The sequence below is a fragment of the Daktulosphaira vitifoliae genome, unplaced genomic scaffold (assembly GCF_025091365.1).
Source record: "Daktulosphaira vitifoliae isolate Bord-2020 unplaced genomic scaffold, ASM2509136v1 Scaffold_4, whole genome shotgun sequence".
NCBI lineage: Eukaryota > Metazoa > Arthropoda > Insecta > Hemiptera > Phylloxeridae > Daktulosphaira > Daktulosphaira vitifoliae.
Genome location: NW_026099575.1, coordinates 2,652,153 through 2,670,298, shown reverse-complemented (window position 1 = coordinate 2,670,298; position 18,146 = coordinate 2,652,153). Strand labels below are relative to the sequence as shown.

The window sequence follows — 18,146 nt, the reverse complement described above, 5'->3', positions numbered from 1 at the left end:
AAAGCTATAAGTAACAAGATAACTGAAACTTTAGGTTTTAAGATTTTTAGACTAAAAGGCAAATATTTATTTTTTATATTATTTTAAGTTGAAATGTTTAGTAGATTATTTTCCAATAATAATTTTTTATACTGAAATTACATTAATTTCAGTATAAAAAATATTTTTAATGATATGAGTTGGACAGTTATAACATTTTATTTTATAAATTGTTATTAGGAATTAGGGTGTCCTTTTAAAAAGTATATAGTTTTTGTTTAATGAATGGCATTTTTTAGAAAAAATTATACATTTTATTGTTTATTTTATGATCAGCAAAAAATTTAAACAAAATAAGTCATTCTTAATTTTACTAAATAATACTAACAAAACAAATAGTTCTGAAATTATAATTAGAAAAACTCACGATTTAGTAGTAAATAGTTTTTAGGAGAATTGGTTGGTTAAAATATTTTAATTTAAAATCAATTGAACTAACCTTGCTGTTGTATTTTATCTATAGCCTTTTCTTTCCCATTGTTATTTGTGTACACAGATTCACGTGATTTGAGAATAGACACTGATTCTTCAACTTTATCTATATCAAATCAACATAATATTACATTTATAATAAAACATCTATATAATTAATTTGTAACAGATTTTGTTTACCTGGAATTTTTAATTTCTCTAATTCTTGAACGTCGTGGTCGATTGACTGTAAAAAACATTGTACATTAAAATCATAAAAAAATTAGTCTCTTTATTATTGAAATTATATAGAAAGTACACTTAAAATTAATTTTTTATTAAATAATTATTGTTAGGCTTCACTAATAGACAATTTACTATTGTATCTATCATCCCTAATTACGTATATATAATAAATATAAGTGAAACTAAAGTAACTAAAATGAATTTTACCTCTTCCCTAAAATAAAACCTTATAATGAAACGTACGTGTCTTTAATTGTCGTAATTACACCCATAACTATCATATAAGCAATTATAATTTAATAATTTAGTTTTTTAAGTTTATTTACACAGTATTCTCGCAAAATTTATATTATTAATCAACTAATAACTTAACAATTCTACTCAAATACATTACTGGTGGCCTTGTTTAAATTAAGTATTTGTGGTTGTATAGTTTGTATTTTATACGCTTTAAGAGCCATTTCTAACTATTAAATACAACCCTTTAGGGAGTACTTCAACGTTCGTAGTGAATTCGTTGTCAATCAAATGACACATAATTTTAACTTGATAAATCTATCACCCAGTTAACAGAAGCTCAAATGGACATGTTCATGACCGAGAATCGAATCGGTGACACCTTATTGATTTGGTTACTCTATTTGTGAACACTATTAGTTTTTCTTATTGTAGAAACTTTTAAATTGGATTATAGAACAAAATACTTTTAAAGTAAATTTATATTTTTTTATTTGTGAAAATTTTGAATCACAAGTTAGTTTTGTTTTCAAGATAACATTGTATAACAGATATAAAAATAAATGACACAGGACAACAAATAACAAAAAAATTGTTCGTATGAAAATTTTATAATTAATTATTTCAATATATATATATATACATATATTTATGTATATATCAGGTGACAACTAATATTCTATTGAAAGTAGTGATGCACTTATTTTGCTTATCACATTATTGTAAAGGAAATTTTTTTTTTATTTTTCTCACGATAAAAAATAAAAATTAATTGCTGGACGTATTAAGACTGAAATATAAAGAGTGTTCAGTAAGTAAGGAATAGATGTTTACTGTTTCAATTGTTTTAGTATGAAAATTTGGGAAAAGGTAACAGATAAGAGAATAAGAAATGAAACATCGGTACCTAAAACCAGTTTAGATTTATGCCTGGTAAGTCAATAATGGAGCCAGTATTTTGTGTGAAGCAACAAACAGAAAAGTTTAGGGAAAAGATAAAAAGCTTTGTATGGTGTTTATAGATTTGGAAAAAGCGTATGATAGAGTACTGAGAGAGGTTTTATAGTGGGCAATATTGAGAAAAGGAGTCCCGAAATGGTACATTAATATAATAGAAGATATGTATGATGGCACTCGTATCAGAGTAAAAAGCGTAGGAGGAGTAACAGAAGGTTTTCGGGTAAGAGTAGGAGTGCACTAAAATTCTGCTTTAAGCCCTTACTTATTCTTTAGAGTGATGGATCAAATTACTAGAGAAATACAGGGAGAGGTGCCATGGAGCATGTTGTTTTGTGTGACGATATTGTGTTAATAGGAGAAAATAGGGAGGAAATTAAACAAAGGTTAGAGGTGTGGAAATCAGCTCTTGAAGAAAAGGTTTAAGAATAAGTAGAAGTAAGACAGAGTATATAGAGTACGAGTTTGACAAAGGAGAATACGAGGTAGGTGAAATGAGGAGTTCAGTGACAATAGACGAGGACGTGATTGGAGAGATGGAAAGTTTTAAGTATTTAGGTTCAGTTGTGCAAAAGAGCGGTGGTATTGACGAGGATGTAAGACAATAGTTTAAGTCCAGGTAGTTGAAGTGGAGAGAAGCGTCTGGTGTCTTATGCGATAAAAGAATTCCAATGAGGCTGAAAGATAAATTCTACAAGTCTGTAGTGAGGCCAGCTATGATATATGATTCAGAGTATACTGATAACAAATTTTATGATTTATACGTAAATACATATATGAATAAATACTTATTAAAGTAATTATTTTTAGTATGAAATTGATCATCAATATTTTGTGTGGTAATTTTCACGAAGAAATCGTAAAAAATTATAAAAAACTATTGAAATAGTTTTACATTTCGTTATCTGTTTGCAAACGTCTATCAAAAATGTAAGTATTGATTTATCAAAAAAAGAAAAAGAAAAAGAAAATTAATTTGATTATTTTGATCTACTTTAGTTATTTATTTTTTCAGTTATGAAATTTAAATTGTGATTAACCATAAGCCATTGGCAGTTTGGACATTTTTTTTTTTTTTTGGAGGAAGGGTAACTTTTTCATTTATTTTAATATACCTATTAGACTGACATTATCAGCTACATAAAAATGGTGTAAAATTGTCCTGGTATATTTATATATATATACTCTTAAAACGTCGTAAAAAAGACCAATTTTTTTTATAAAATTAAGGTTTTACTTTTTTACAGGTATTTTTGAGTTACTCATTGTATATAATTATAAAATTATAAGAGAATAAACAACAAAAAGAAGAATTATGAATTAATTTACGTAAAAAAGTTAAGTATATTGAAGCAAAGATAAAAGTGTTGCTTAATTAATAATGAAACAATTGATTCATAAAAACTTAAAAATAATATAAATAATGGTTATGTTTTAATCAGAAATTAAAATTCATTATGTTAACTTACTTTTGGCACTCCATTTTTGAATTCTGTTCCTGCTGGCAAATCTAAAAATTAAAATAATAACAACTTATGGTACTGATCATGTTATATTATGAGTACAACTACATAATGTTACAAAAAGTATGGAAGATATGTATATTATTATATTGGCATTAAAACTTTACTTTACTATAAATTAAATAGGTGTGTTATGAATATTATGGTTAGTTTTTAGTAATATTTATAATTATCACAAAACTCAACAATGTTCCTTCTTAAAATCTCCAAAATCTTAAATTTCTACTGTATTTTTGAAACTCAATAATATGATTATTTTTACTTTTGTAATACTATACTTTATACTGTGACCTTAGATTCATTAATAATTTTAAAGTAACAGTCTTAGGCATGCAAACAATTTTTTAGGATTTTTTTAGTTCAATATGGTTTTAATAATGAATTAAGAAAAATTTATAAAAAAGGCAATTCTCAATGAAATGTATACTTGAGTAAATATTTATAATTGATGTGTTTAATTCCATATGATCCAAATGGATTTGAACTTTTAAAATAAAAACATATTTATTAGTTGTTTAACTGCGTAATAGAACTCTTATGAAAAAAACTGTGCGCTGAGGAATGACCTGATAAAATAAACTACGGGTAGCTGTGCAACAGTTACAAGTTTTCATACTAGTTCACTCTGCAGGATAATTTTTGAAAATAACAGGTTTCAATATTTGGAAAGAAAAGTGTATACCACTATTACATTAAATATCCGAGTAAAATAGACCACCCACGTTTGTTACAAGGTACATATAGTTCTACGTGACAGATTACCCGTCGATTGCAATAATTTTTTTAGTTACTGAATTAACAAAAATGTCATGTATTTATGTGCATATAAAATATTAATTATTAAACGTATGAGACAACTTATGTACTTTAATTTACAACCACTAATACGATTTAAACCAAAACATTATTAAACATTCTTTCAGGGCTAAATTTTATAATTGAATTTTACATTGAACATGAGCGTGATCACAATTATAATTGGAATAGAAATATTGAAACTTATAAAAATTTATTTTAATATAAGTTTATACATTTTTGAAATAGATACCAAATTTAAAATACACTTCGATTAAAGTTAATAAAAACAAGACGTGGTCTTAACATAACTATATTTCTATAATGCTAAGTTTTTATTTATGAAATATTCACAAGATTTATATTTGATGTACATTGATATACGATCGAGATTTATCAAAAAACTAGTGAATGATAAAACGGTAAATTTAAAAAAAGAATAAATTGTACATTATCTCCTAACAATATGTAAACACACGATAGCATTTGACAGCCTAACAAATGCATAAGATTTTGAGTAATAAAATTAACAGATGACAATCTAGATTTTCCCCAATACTGACCGTGTCACGTTATCAATGAATTTAATGACAATGTCATTATAGTTTGTAAGTAGTTTATGAAAATAACAACAAACTATGCATATAATGTAAAATTACAAAAATGTTTGTATATCCTACGTAAGTTAAAGTGTATATTTATTGATAGTTATCTTATTTATTCTACTGAGAGTTATAATTTTAAAAACATTGTAAATAAATTTATTTACACTATCCGTATAAAAATCAATACAGTACATTTTACTCTAGAAATTTCAGTAAATATAAAAACTGAAAAATTGATTAAAAAGCTCTTTTTTTCCGTCACCAAAGGTGTGTAATATGAACTAAATTTATGGTGACTATATTATCCTTCATTACACGATTATTATTATGATTATAATTTCTATTATAGTAAATTATTCTTTACATTTCATGGACGGAAATAAGTTTAGTAAAAATCAATACTGGGTTATCATAACAAGAACCTATTAGCTTCTTTAGCCCTAAAACTTTTATGAGATATCATCACGGAAATAATTCTTTAGAAAATTGAATCATATACACAAACTTCCTTGTATAAATTACAAATATAAGAAAACGGTAATGACTTTGATATTTATAATAATTAAGTACATCCAAATAGGATCATTTTAATAAAAAATTGTAAATATTAAAATTACTCCAAGTGATAATGGACATCAATGTTGCATAAAATATCAATTTATGTTTTTTGCTATTAAATTAATACCATGTGAATAAATTTATATATTTATATTAATATAGAATAAATATCAACATAAATATTAATTTCCCAGGGAAATTATTTCATCGAAATGTTATTATCTTTTACAATATATAACCAACTATATGTTATGATTAACACAATGTATTGTATTAGAATTCTTAATTATACTTAAGTGCGCATTACATGATTTTTAATATAAATAATCAATTTGCTTGACTTAATGACTGATACATTTGATGACAAAATTACTAAGTGATTGCCAAAAAATAAAAAAGCTGATTGATGAATTCCAGCTAATGTTAGTAAAACTGTGTCAGTTTAATAATAAGTCTATTGCAAAGCTGTTTTATGGTTCCTGTGACAATGATGTAGACCACTTTTTAACAAGCTCTAATGTTCTGTCGTAAAATCTAATTGTTGTTCATACTCAACATTTTATTTAACGCTCCGTTAACCTTAGCAGTGATTCTACATTCAAACCTTTAATGAAAATCATTCTCTCACCATAATATAAAACAAAACAAAAGAAAAACAAGTGTGTTCATTATTAAAAATCCAAATTTGATTTTGTTGAAACTTAGTTAGAACTAGTTAAAATGACTAAGGGTGTACTAAAACTTTTAGAAATTCTTTCTTTTGACTTTTATGGTATCTTTCATTAAATAAAAAAATTTAAGGATTCCACTAAAACTAAAAGAATACTTTGTGTTAAAAGTTTAAACTGTTCAGAATTGTTTGATATAATGAACCCATAACTTTTTTTTATTATTATTAAAAAACAAATATCTTTAGTATAAAAAATAAATAAACAATAAAGCAATTATGCAATTTTAAACAGGAGTAAAATAAATCTATACTATACTTAAATTGTTGTTTTTATATAAAGAACTACTTTGCAATATTAATGTATTAGCCCTAACCTTGACCCAACTACTATAGGCAATGTTTGCCATTCAAAGTAACCCCAAATGACTAAAGGATCACTAAGTAAAAAAATGTGTAATTAACTATTTCTGACAGTGCCGTGTTAACTGTCATTGGTGCCCTAGGGTAATCATATATTTGGCGTTTATATTTAATATATTTTTAAACATGCAACTTTTGCAAAACTGTATTAATATTTTTTTGCCGCCTTAAGTAAATTGTCCCCGTCAACACTGCCCTGATTTTTGTTTTAATTACATTCAAAATGTTCATTGTTTTAACTAAAAAGAAAGTATACAATAGTATAAATACCATTACACTCCAATAATATATTTTATTATGACAGTGGAAGTATTCTGCTATGTTATAAATTATTTTTTAACGTTTATTGAAATTAAATTATTATTGAATGAATATTCCCTTAAACATTTTTTGGATGAAAACTTAATGTATGAATATTAAATTAATTTGTACGTAATTTGAAAACACATTTTTTAAAGCTATTAATCAAATACATTTTACAATAAATTCGACTGATAATTACTTTTATTTATTCCGATAATACAATATTTTTCTTAAGTATTGAAGAATTTCTGAGCATTTTGAAAAGATAAAGAAACAAGTATTTTATGTTGCATACTCTCAATAAATATTAATTGTTTTCATACCCAAAACAAATAAGATTGAGGTTAATAACCGAAGTTTGTTGAGGTAATTCGATATATATCGTTTACTATCTAACTAAGGAAACTCAATTTTACTACAAAGCGATATCAAATTTAATTATTAAAAAAGAGATTTTTTGAAACAAAAATTTACTACGAAAGATCCACACCAACGCCCAACTGAACAAAAATATAAGAAACAATATTACAAAGCGGAAACTTTACAAAGCTTTATTTCCTTCCTTTTTCATTTATCACCCTTAACACTACGTCACAGCAGTAAGGGCAAATCTAATTTCAAAACATCATATTGTCTCAAACAAATAACAAAGTATATTGCCTTTGTAAGTGGGAGGGCAAAGTAACGCTGAACTTCCGTCGAATTAGATTTCTTGGTGAAAAGGATTTTAACATTGCGTCATCGAATACAAAACAAAAGTTATGTATTTAAAAAGAATGTTCAACTTTTTTTAAAAAAATTTCAATGTTTTGGAATGTATTTTCGTAATAACCTCCTTTGCACAGAAACGTTAAAATTGCATACACATAGCGCCGAGCTAAATCATTATAGGAAAAAAACTTTGAGTAAACAGAACAGCATTAATATATATTTTAAAAGTTGTTTAATACAACAAACATTTACAGAGTGCATTTACATTTAAAACTTTTAAAAAAAATTATAAGTTCAAGTTACCCAAGAATTGTTTTTTCCCTGACTACATTATACATAAAAAATGTATTAATTTGATGTAATTTTTCTTAATTTTTAGTATTTTACTACTAATTTAATCCTTAAGCAACTTTTTTTGAAAATACGTGATCGACTGCATTTATTGTAAACTTATAAGTTATTGAATGATAATTGTATAAAAATAATAATACTTAACATGTTTACAAACATTTTACTCATAATAAGTAATTTGAACGTTTTTAAGTAGTCATGTTTTTTGATGAATAATTATGATAATGACCATCATGTTGACAAATGAGTAAAGTTTTGACAGAGAAAAAGCAAAGACGTGTTATAGACATTAATGAATTATTAATATTCAGAGCCAACTCAACCATCATGAATGTCATTATAAGTTTTTATAAAAGTCGAGTTTCTACTGGAAAGTTTCCAGTAGCTATGGTAACGTCGATGAATACAGGAAATAGCTAAATATCACAATACACTTAAAAATACGTATACAATGCAATACACACAGATGTATGTAATTTTGACAAGACCGAATTGTACCTTTTTGGGTCACTGGGGCCAGGTTTATAATGGGCACTAAGAAAAGATTTTTCATAAAAACTTTAAACTATGTTTTTATTGCAACACAAATATAATGTGTAAGTGATAAAAAAATGAATAATAATATAAAATTGAATTTTACCAATTTGATGGAGTACAAGGCTAGGTTCTTTATCTTTTTAGACCTTAATTATTCGTAGGACCGGATCCCCCTTGACTCCGTGCCTGAATAATAAGTAACATTATATACATATTACATAATCAGTAAGATTCAAGACAATTTTTATAGAAGTTCATTTAATGATTGTATTGGATTTTAGATAAATACATTTTGAATAATCATTTTTAAAGTTATCTAATCAATATTTTATGGAATTTCTAAAAATTCATTATTATTATTATTAGGTAAATTCTATGAGACTGTAGTGGGACCAGCTATGATGTATGGTTCAGAGTATTGGGTGGTTGATAAGAAAGTTGAGTAGAGGATGAGTGTAGCAGATATGAGAATTTTAAGGTGGATGAATGGAGTTACTAGAGAAGATAGGATAAAGAACGAACATATAAGAGGTAGTATAGGTGTATCGTCAATCACGGATAAGATGAGAGAAAATAGACTTGGACAGTTTGGTCATGTTATGAGGAAAGAGGAATCGGAAGCTGTAAGAAAAGTTATAGAAATCTATGTTGAAGGAAGAAGAGGTAGAGGAAGACCAAAAGAGGGATGGAGGGATGTAATTGAACGCGATATGAGGACGGCTAATGTGAGCGTAGATGATGTGGGAGATCGTATTAAGTGGAAGTTTAGGATAAGGGTGGCCGATCCCATGTAGTTGGGATTAAGACGAGGAAAAAGAAGAGGAGGAGAAGATTATTACTATTATTATTATTTAGTACGCTCAAATCCAAAACTGACTTCGAAAATATTCTATTGATTGACATTAAAATTTTTATAAAGAAATTCAATCCTCTTTCATTCGAATTTTCCATTAAACAATATCAATGGATCTCATAATGTATATATTGTTTATTGAGATACATTAACTAAAGCTAAATAATTTAAAGGTTTATCTTTGGCACAAATATATCTAAACGCTCATACTTATTACTACAGCCCAAGTTTCTCTCTCAACTTTAAATTACCTGTCATCAACTCTTAGAAATCAATAGTCAGTACGTGATATCGTTAAAATGTTCAAAATGAGGTTTTTGAAAAGACAAAAGAGGTAATGTCGACGAAAATAATATGAACTTAGAATGAAGGATCGCATTATTCGAATTTATTTTGTCCATTATAGTATTATTATAGAAATTTAAGACATTACATCGAAGGTATTTAGCAGCCACTCGTTAAATATCAAAAAAGGAAATTATATGAATACGTAAAGACATCATTTATTATTCTATCTTTTATCGTTCAAATTAGTTTATGTTATTAATTAAGTTTTTCAAATACTATGTACTTTATCAATTCATTTCAATTGTTGAAAATAATAATGATAAAATGAATTGTATGGTATCTGCTAGTTCAATAAAAATACAATTTTATTTCCAAATTAAAAACGGTGTGAGTAATAACCTTTGTACTGGTCGCAATAAAATGATTTTGCCGAAACTAAACTTTAATTTTCTTAAATAGAAAATATAATTTATGGTTTGATTATATGATAGAAAAAATGTTCAAACAATATTGTTCTTATAATGTTTTATATCCAATAAGCAGTTTGTATACAAAAATTGCATAAAGATTTAGATTTAAAATAGAAATTCTTCATTAACTTGGTTTTTATAATATAGGAAGCAACAACAATATGTTTCATAAATTAAATTTTATATTTTTTCTTGTTATCATAAGTGACAGATATGATATGTGACTTTGAACAAATTTCTATGTCAATCTATTTTTATAAAAGTTAACACTGCCCCAATAAGTTATAAATAAAAGCATAATTACTCAGTGATAAAATAATAAATAATGTTACAAGAGACTACTTAAATGAAATAGGTCGTTGTTAAAATATCACTATAATTAATTGTGACTAATTAGAACCTTGTTTCGTTAAGAAGGTATTGTTATGTTATAAAATTTTTAATACTTTACTCTGAGTAATACATTTAAGAATAAAGCAACTGTATAAAATTAATTGTAATCGTTCAATTTTGTATTCCATACTACGAATACACAATATTTGAAGTATTTAGGTGTGTGTTTTGATAGCTTATGTGCTGCATTTGACACTTGGCCCTTGTATACAGAATGTCCTGCCAGATTTTGACATCTTTAATAACTTTTGATCCATCGAATATACATAACGTAGGTGGGATACAGCTCTTACTGGTGTATATTTATTACTCATACTTTACCCGTGTTACACACCAACTCAATTTATACTACAAATTTTCAAATTTCAGGTATAGTGGTGACCAAAAAATTAATGTGCATGAGTATTAAAATCAGCATTTATAGTGCATAGTGTAAGAGCTTTTGCCAATACTTAAATGACCCTAAATATGACTCTAAGACCATAAATTCTCATTTTTATTTACCATTATTATTTTTTGAAATGGTAATAATAAATTAAATAACTAAAAGATAAAATAAAATTGGTGATAATTATAATAATTATAATTATGATAAATAAATAATAAGTATATATGTATAATTAATTTTTTAATGAAATATAAAAAGGATAAACATATTTAACTTACCATAAGTTTCGGAGATCGGTACACTTTGAACGTAACATTTATTTTCTCGATTAGTCAATAACAGCAACAAAGTACAGGCCGATAAAAATAAAGTTAAACGACTTTGCATATTGACTATTTTGTCAACGCTAAAAATAAAAAACATAAAGTAAATAAAAAAGTTTAGTTGAATTAAGATAAATGATTTATTTTTACCCTACAGAATTATAAATTTTTGCTAATCATAACAAGAGATCATGTTAGATTAAAAAGTCATATTTTTTTACTTTGTCATTAAGTATTAAATTAAATTATTCGAATAAACGGTTAAGTGTCACTTTGAATTTTATTACTTTTGTGTAAAAGACATTTGCAATAAAAAACATTTCAGAATTAATACAGCCCATAAGAAAACAGATTTTTATTCAAACAATTATAATTGCAAGCTAAATCTTTAATTAAATATTTCTAAGAAATAAGAAATAAATTTAATTTCGGTATTCAGAGGATTAATTCAAATAAAAGGATTTTACAAAATATTTTCAAAAATACTAGAAAGTAAAATTACTTTTTGATAAATCAAATTAACTCTTAAATATTGAGATTTCTCAATATAGTCATAAACCATCAGAAAAAAATAAGAACTCTTATATCTTTTATTGTTTGTTTAATGTTAAATAAATTTACCCAGTAAATTCTTCTTATTTTATAAATATTTTGAAATTATTAAAAAGATACATATATTTTTAAAATTTATTAGATTTTGTTCTTTAAAATAATTCATTCTTTATCAACAAACGTTGATCTAACAACTTATTTTCAATTTTATTTTGATAAAAGTATCAAATAGGTAAACAAAAAATGTTTGTAGTAAAAATTGTTTTTTAGATTAAAATCTAACTAGGAAAATACACGATCGTACTTTTTTGGCATTTATACAACATGTCATGTTTTACAGTTATAAGAAATTACATGTAATAAATATAGAGCATTCTTTGTCGAGGAAAGGTTTGATATTTGAACTCTTTAATATCCATATTTTTAAAATGATTCATTTATACTTTAACATAATAAATGACATTTCATTTGAAATCTTTGTATATTTGTGCTCATACCACTAAAAAAATTACTATCAATTTTTTTTTAAATGTTATTAAGATAAAATGAGCTTATGTTAGCCACTTCCAAATTTATCTATTAAGCTTCAAATAACTCGAATATATAAAATTGGAGATCTGAGTTAATTAAAAAAATGTTACCTATTATTTAAATTTATGATTATGAGTTATTAATACTTTTAAGTTATCAATGGATATAATTATCGTAAAATTATTTACATATATCTATATATATATATATATATATTAAATTATCATCGGTAAAAATTAAATTAAACATGTTACAATAAAATTATTAAAAATAAAATAAGCTTTTATCAAAGTCGTTGATGGACGACTTTCTAGCCCTCCAGAAATTTAGAAAAATTATATGCGTTGTTTTATAAAAATTATTGTTTGGGGTGAAGGAATTATATTTTTACTTTCCAAATATTTTACCACCCTTACATTTGGCTTTGATTTAGTTTTAATATTAAGACTAGTTTTTTTACATATAAATCAAATTTAAATTAATTTAGAAATATTAAAAGATATTTATTAAAATTGTCCACTCGAAGGAAGGTTATTTTGATATACAAAACAAAAATAGAATATTTTTAACAAAGCTATTTTAAATAAATTATGACTTACTATTTTCTAGCTTTCTTATTAATAAACACTTGAATAGTACTTAGAATTTACTTAGACTAAATATGTTATAATAAGATAATACTTTCTATTTGATATTAATAACAAACCGTAATTTGTGCAAATATTTAGCACAACTTAAAGCAATAACAATTATAAGTAAATTATATCCTTGGTTACTATTTATAAATAATCTTTTTTTATATAAAATAATATTTATAAATTATTTAAGCGCCAAAACTTCTTTTTATTTCAATTAGATATAATAACATAATTTTATTATTATTGTTACTATTATAACAAATAAAAAGAAGAAATTAGTTTAACATAAAATATTACTTACATTTTAAGAAAAAAAGGTCATGAAAAATTTCGATCATACTAAGTTTAATAATAGATGAAATATGTGCATAACACAAATTCAATTGTGCTGCTTTAGTTTAACGTTTAAACTTACCCTCAAAATCCTTCAATTAAACAGTAAAATCAAAGTATTTCATATTAACCTCATGTAATTTAGTGTATAACATTGTATTTAGAGCCATGAGCTTAACATGACGATAGTATAAACTCTAGGACTCATATAATCAGTAATTTTAATTTGATTTGTGTTATTAAATAACTATTAGTGATCAGATGTATTGTTGTAATTAAATTATACTTGAGCACTCAAAACAAATAATACTATGTACACCCAAATAAAAATTAATTTATTAAAATATTAATCGATAAAAATTATTTGACAAAAATGTTGAAATTAATCATATTAAGCATAACTTGAACATAATTATGGGCAATTAATAGTATACTTAAATCTTATGTAACATGCGAGTGTCGAATAAAAATGTACTATTCATTTTTTTGATTTACTCTTTAACCATTAAAGTTATAAATACGATTTAAAAAGTCAGTTAAAGATCCACGATCAATTATTGCTCAAGATCGTAACCCGTTTAACCAAAACTTTTACCAAAATAATCTAGAACATTCTCAAGTAACAAAAATATTAACAATAATAACACATCAGTACACGTTATAAGATGAGATACTCGTCAAATACATAACTATAGTCTATAGAACATTGATTTTCAGAAAATCAATATTTTATATAAATTTCATAAGTCAAAATAATTCAATTGATTAAAAGAAAAGGCAGATGTTAGAAATGATAAAAAGAGAATAAAATATACTTATATATAATGCTTTGTTACGTAAGCTTGATTTTAAACTTAAATTGGTAAATTTATATGTACATTCAGTTAGTGATGGCTCCGGGCCAAATATGTAGACAATTTTTTGTCCTTTAAAATATATCCGATTTTCAATAATATATGGATTTATATGCGAAAAAAAGGGAACAATACCAGAATTTGGTATACATAAGAAAACTAACTATTTTTTGGAATACTATTTGAATCATAATATACTATAAAACTGCTTACTATAGTGTAAAACCAAAAATAAAACAAATGACAGTTCAAATTAACAACTGAAAGCATCCTGTAAGATATTTTTTTATTTTAAAATATATTTAAATGGAAATATGAATATTTTAAGTTATAAAATTGGCTATATAGTTATGTCGTTTTATATTTTTAAATAATTATTTTGTTATAAAAATAACTGTATTTAATATTGTGCTTTATATATAACTAAGTAATGCTGTTTGTATATAATATATTTTATACACAATTTATCGAATTAATTATGTAATTAAATAAAAATTGTTGTTCAAAATACTCCAATAATAAATTATAATCAAGTCCAATGAGAATAACCTAACCAAATACTTTAAAATTGAAATGCGTAAAATCTCAGTGTTTACCAAAAACAAAAATGATAAATATACTGTGTTTTGATTAAATAAGCAAAAAGCTGTAAAAGTAATAACAACACCGATATATTATATTCGAATATTCCTTTAACGCATTTTTTAATAAAATTGTTATCTATTTCGCATACAAAAATGTCTCATCCATTTAAAATACTAACAAAATTTGTAATGTACTATTTTTTTGACTTATCATACTATTATTACAATATATTTTTTTAATTAATTTAATAAATAATATAGTGAAATGAATTAATAAAAATGGATGACACAATAATTTATAATGCATTTTAAAAAGTATTTTTCACTCAAAAATAATTAAGGCTTGTATTTGTAAAACAAATATTACATAATACAGGGGTATAATTAAGGAAGCATAGACAGAGGCCTCTTGAAAGCATAAATAATTACATGATGACGACGACTACTATAATAATATTAATAATACAATTTTTAGTTTTCTATTAGACCTCGAATTTATAATAAATAATGTGTTTAACGTGAAAGATTCCTGTAGAGAGCTCAAAAAAAAAAAATCAAACTCATAAGTTTTTGATACTTGAGAAATTTTTAAAAAATAAGTAAAATTTTTATATAATGTAATAATTCTCAATTAATAAATTTGTTGAATTTTTTTAAATATAAGTAATTAAATATAAGACAGAAAGATTTTTTAATAGTTAATTTTTATTTATAATTTTCAAAATTATAGTAATTTAAATTTTAAATTATACATATAAACTGATGAGAAAACATCTTGGCAAATACGAATTAAAAATCTACTGGAGATATCTAAAGTATCCTTTAGGTTTATTTTGAATAATAGTCTCCCATACTTAAAATGTATACAATATATTATATTGTAAAATTAATTTTCTAAGTAGCATAAATTTGGATAGATGACAAAAAATTGATATTTTATATCAGTTCAAAATTAAGTTAAAATATGTTAAATTTATCATTTTCCGTGTAAAAGCAATCATAAAAATTGTTTATTTTGAATTAATTTTCCTACATATTTGGTTTTTCATTACAGTTGCTATCGCAGGGATAAAATAAAATAGAGTTATACATTTAGTAAATATAATTCGATGGTTTTTCAATAAATATATTTGTAGAAATTTTCCTTATATTATATAAAAGTCTCTTTGGCTGGAACAATCGCGTGACGTAAGGCACTTGTCAGTTGTATCGTGCAAAGTTTTAACATTATATGAATAATACTGTCAATGAAAGATTTTTCAACTATGTTATTTTAATTTTTCAGAATTATATACAGTATTATGTTTAAGAAAACATTATCTTTAAATAAATTTTATCTTTCAAAAATAAATAGTTGATTTATAAATTATATTAAAGTAACCTTTTTCCAAATATTTAATTTTTAATAATAATTTATACAATATAAAACAAATTTTAGATAGAAATTTTATATTGTCTATGTGTTTTTAGCATTTTAATAGATTTAGGTTGTAATATCATAGGTTGATAAGTACATTTTTATTTTATTTTATTTTTATTCTTATTTTTACTTAATTATTATGTATTTTGTTTTATCATATAATTTCGAAAACGCTAAATGAAAGTTCTGTGTTTTTTTCAATTTTATGCAATTATTTTATATGTAATATTCATCTAAATTGTATTAAAATAAATAAATAATAAATATTTTTAATATTTCATTAATTTAATTGTAAAAGTTGTACGATTGTAGAAAAAATGATTAATGATATATTTTATATTTATTTATTTTCATTTTTTGACACAAATGATGTTTTTCAAATATTTATTCATTTATAAAAAATTATTTTACTCTTAATATCCAACTGAACAGAAGGTTTCTAAATGAAAAACTTGTTAAATAATAGTTATGAATAGAAAAAAAGGTCACTTGTTGAATAAACAGCTAAGACGTCTTTTATGAAATGCAGTTAACCAAAGAAAATAAAGTTAAAATGTATAGGAATTGTATCGATATGATAATTTAAGAAGTCTTTAAGCATGTCTTTCAGTAAATCTATCCCTAAAAATAGCATAACGATAAATTTTTTCTTCAGATGTCATTTAAATCTAGTTAGGCTAACTGTTACTATTTTATTAAACAAAAAGTAAATTTATACTTATTATCAATCCATTATCATAATTTATAATCGTCATTTCTAAAGACAATACTTTCAATTTAACAATTTGAGAAATGTGTTCTTTCACAATAACATAATCCTAAGAACAAAATTCTATACTGTAACAATAAAGCTATTTTTATGATAAATAATGACTCACCTTCACTAAATTGTCATAAAAATTCATAGTAAATTTAGCGTGAGATATGAAATGTCAAAGTATAGTTAAGTACGTTTTTCAAATGAAAATGAATTGTGATACAATTAAGTCGGTAGAAAAATAGAAATCATATTTTATGATTCTTTACAATTTTTCTTTGACACTTAGTTTAACGTGTAAATGTCAATAATTTATTTCGTTACTCTCAATTTTTTATTAAAGTAGTACATTAAGTTATTTTAAATGTTTTTAACTCTTGCTAAATCTTATTGAGAGAATTATTTTTTTTTATCTTCTATGTAAGTACTTATGATACCATTTTTATTGTTTACTTAAAATACTTTACAAATAAAGAAACTGCTTCTTTATTTGTATTATACATGTTTTTAATAACTAGGGTCTAAATTTATGTGCATTTATAAATTTTATTAAATTATTTCAAACAAATCATCTGCTTGTACAAGTGTTTATTAATTAATTTAAATACATTGTAATTTGTTGTTATGGAGGTTATAATTTTTTTGATGAATGAGGAGGTTTTATACCCTCTTAAAACGAAAAATACTTCTACACTACTAATTTATTCCTACGAAAAAGTCGCACAAACTTGGGACCTTTCAAACAAAGTTTATAAATGCATATACTTGCTGACCCTATTAATAATATTACAAAAATAAATAAAGTATGCATTTTTATAGGTTAAAATTAGGATGTGGAAAACGTAGGTGATGGTTGTTTTTATGAGCTATTTATGGCAAAAGATACCAGGAAAAATGTCATATAATAAAAATTGATCACCTGTGACTAATATTGTTTAAAACTAAAAAATATTTAACACAAAAAGCCACAAAGAAGTTACTGAAAAATCGCGAATAGCTACACTTTCATAGCTACAAAAAACTATAATAATAATAACTTTTTATTATAAAAGAGATTTGTAAAAAAAGGAACAACCTAATACATAAGAGTTATTTGCAATGACGTTTCATTTTTGAAGCATGTCAATTAAAGAATGTTGAAATACAATAATAAGTTAATACCATTGAAGAAATAATTTTATTACTTATATTTTTTTTCTAATTTTACTTAATGAGTAATGTAATACCTACTACAACGCGGTATACTTTATATACTCAAAATAAAATTAAAACATTTTCATCAATTTTATCGTCAAATTTATTTTAGAATTTAAATTTACTTAAAAATCAAAATAACAAACTGAATTGTGTATATATATTTTTGTAATTGATAATACATTAACTTTTCACTATATATTGC

The 18,146-nt window shown here is 24.0% G+C and overlaps 1 protein-coding gene across 6 annotated transcripts in view; it reads right to left on the bottom strand.

Moving 5' to 3' along the window:
- The window catches only part of LOC126905349 (uncharacterized), a 76,021-nt gene that overhangs the window by 10,737 nt on the left and 47,138 nt on the right, over positions 1-18,146 (bottom strand). For 4 of the 6 annotated variants that reach the window (XM_050684976.1, XM_050684973.1, XM_050684974.1 and 1 more), the window contains exons 2-5: positions 11,034-11,161; positions 3,360-3,400; positions 652-697; positions 479-577 (exon numbers count right to left, since the gene is read on the bottom strand). In XM_050684976.1, the coding sequence (XP_050540933.1) occupies positions 479-577; positions 652-697; positions 3,360-3,400; positions 11,034-11,142 (295 nt within the window). In that variant the 5' untranslated portion in view covers positions 11,143-11,161. Of the gene's footprint in view, positions 1-478; positions 578-651; positions 698-3,359; positions 3,401-11,033; positions 11,162-17,973; positions 18,107-18,146 lie in introns of those variants that run through there. The other 2 variants (XM_050684977.1, XM_050684975.1) reach the window with 2 other exon arrangements.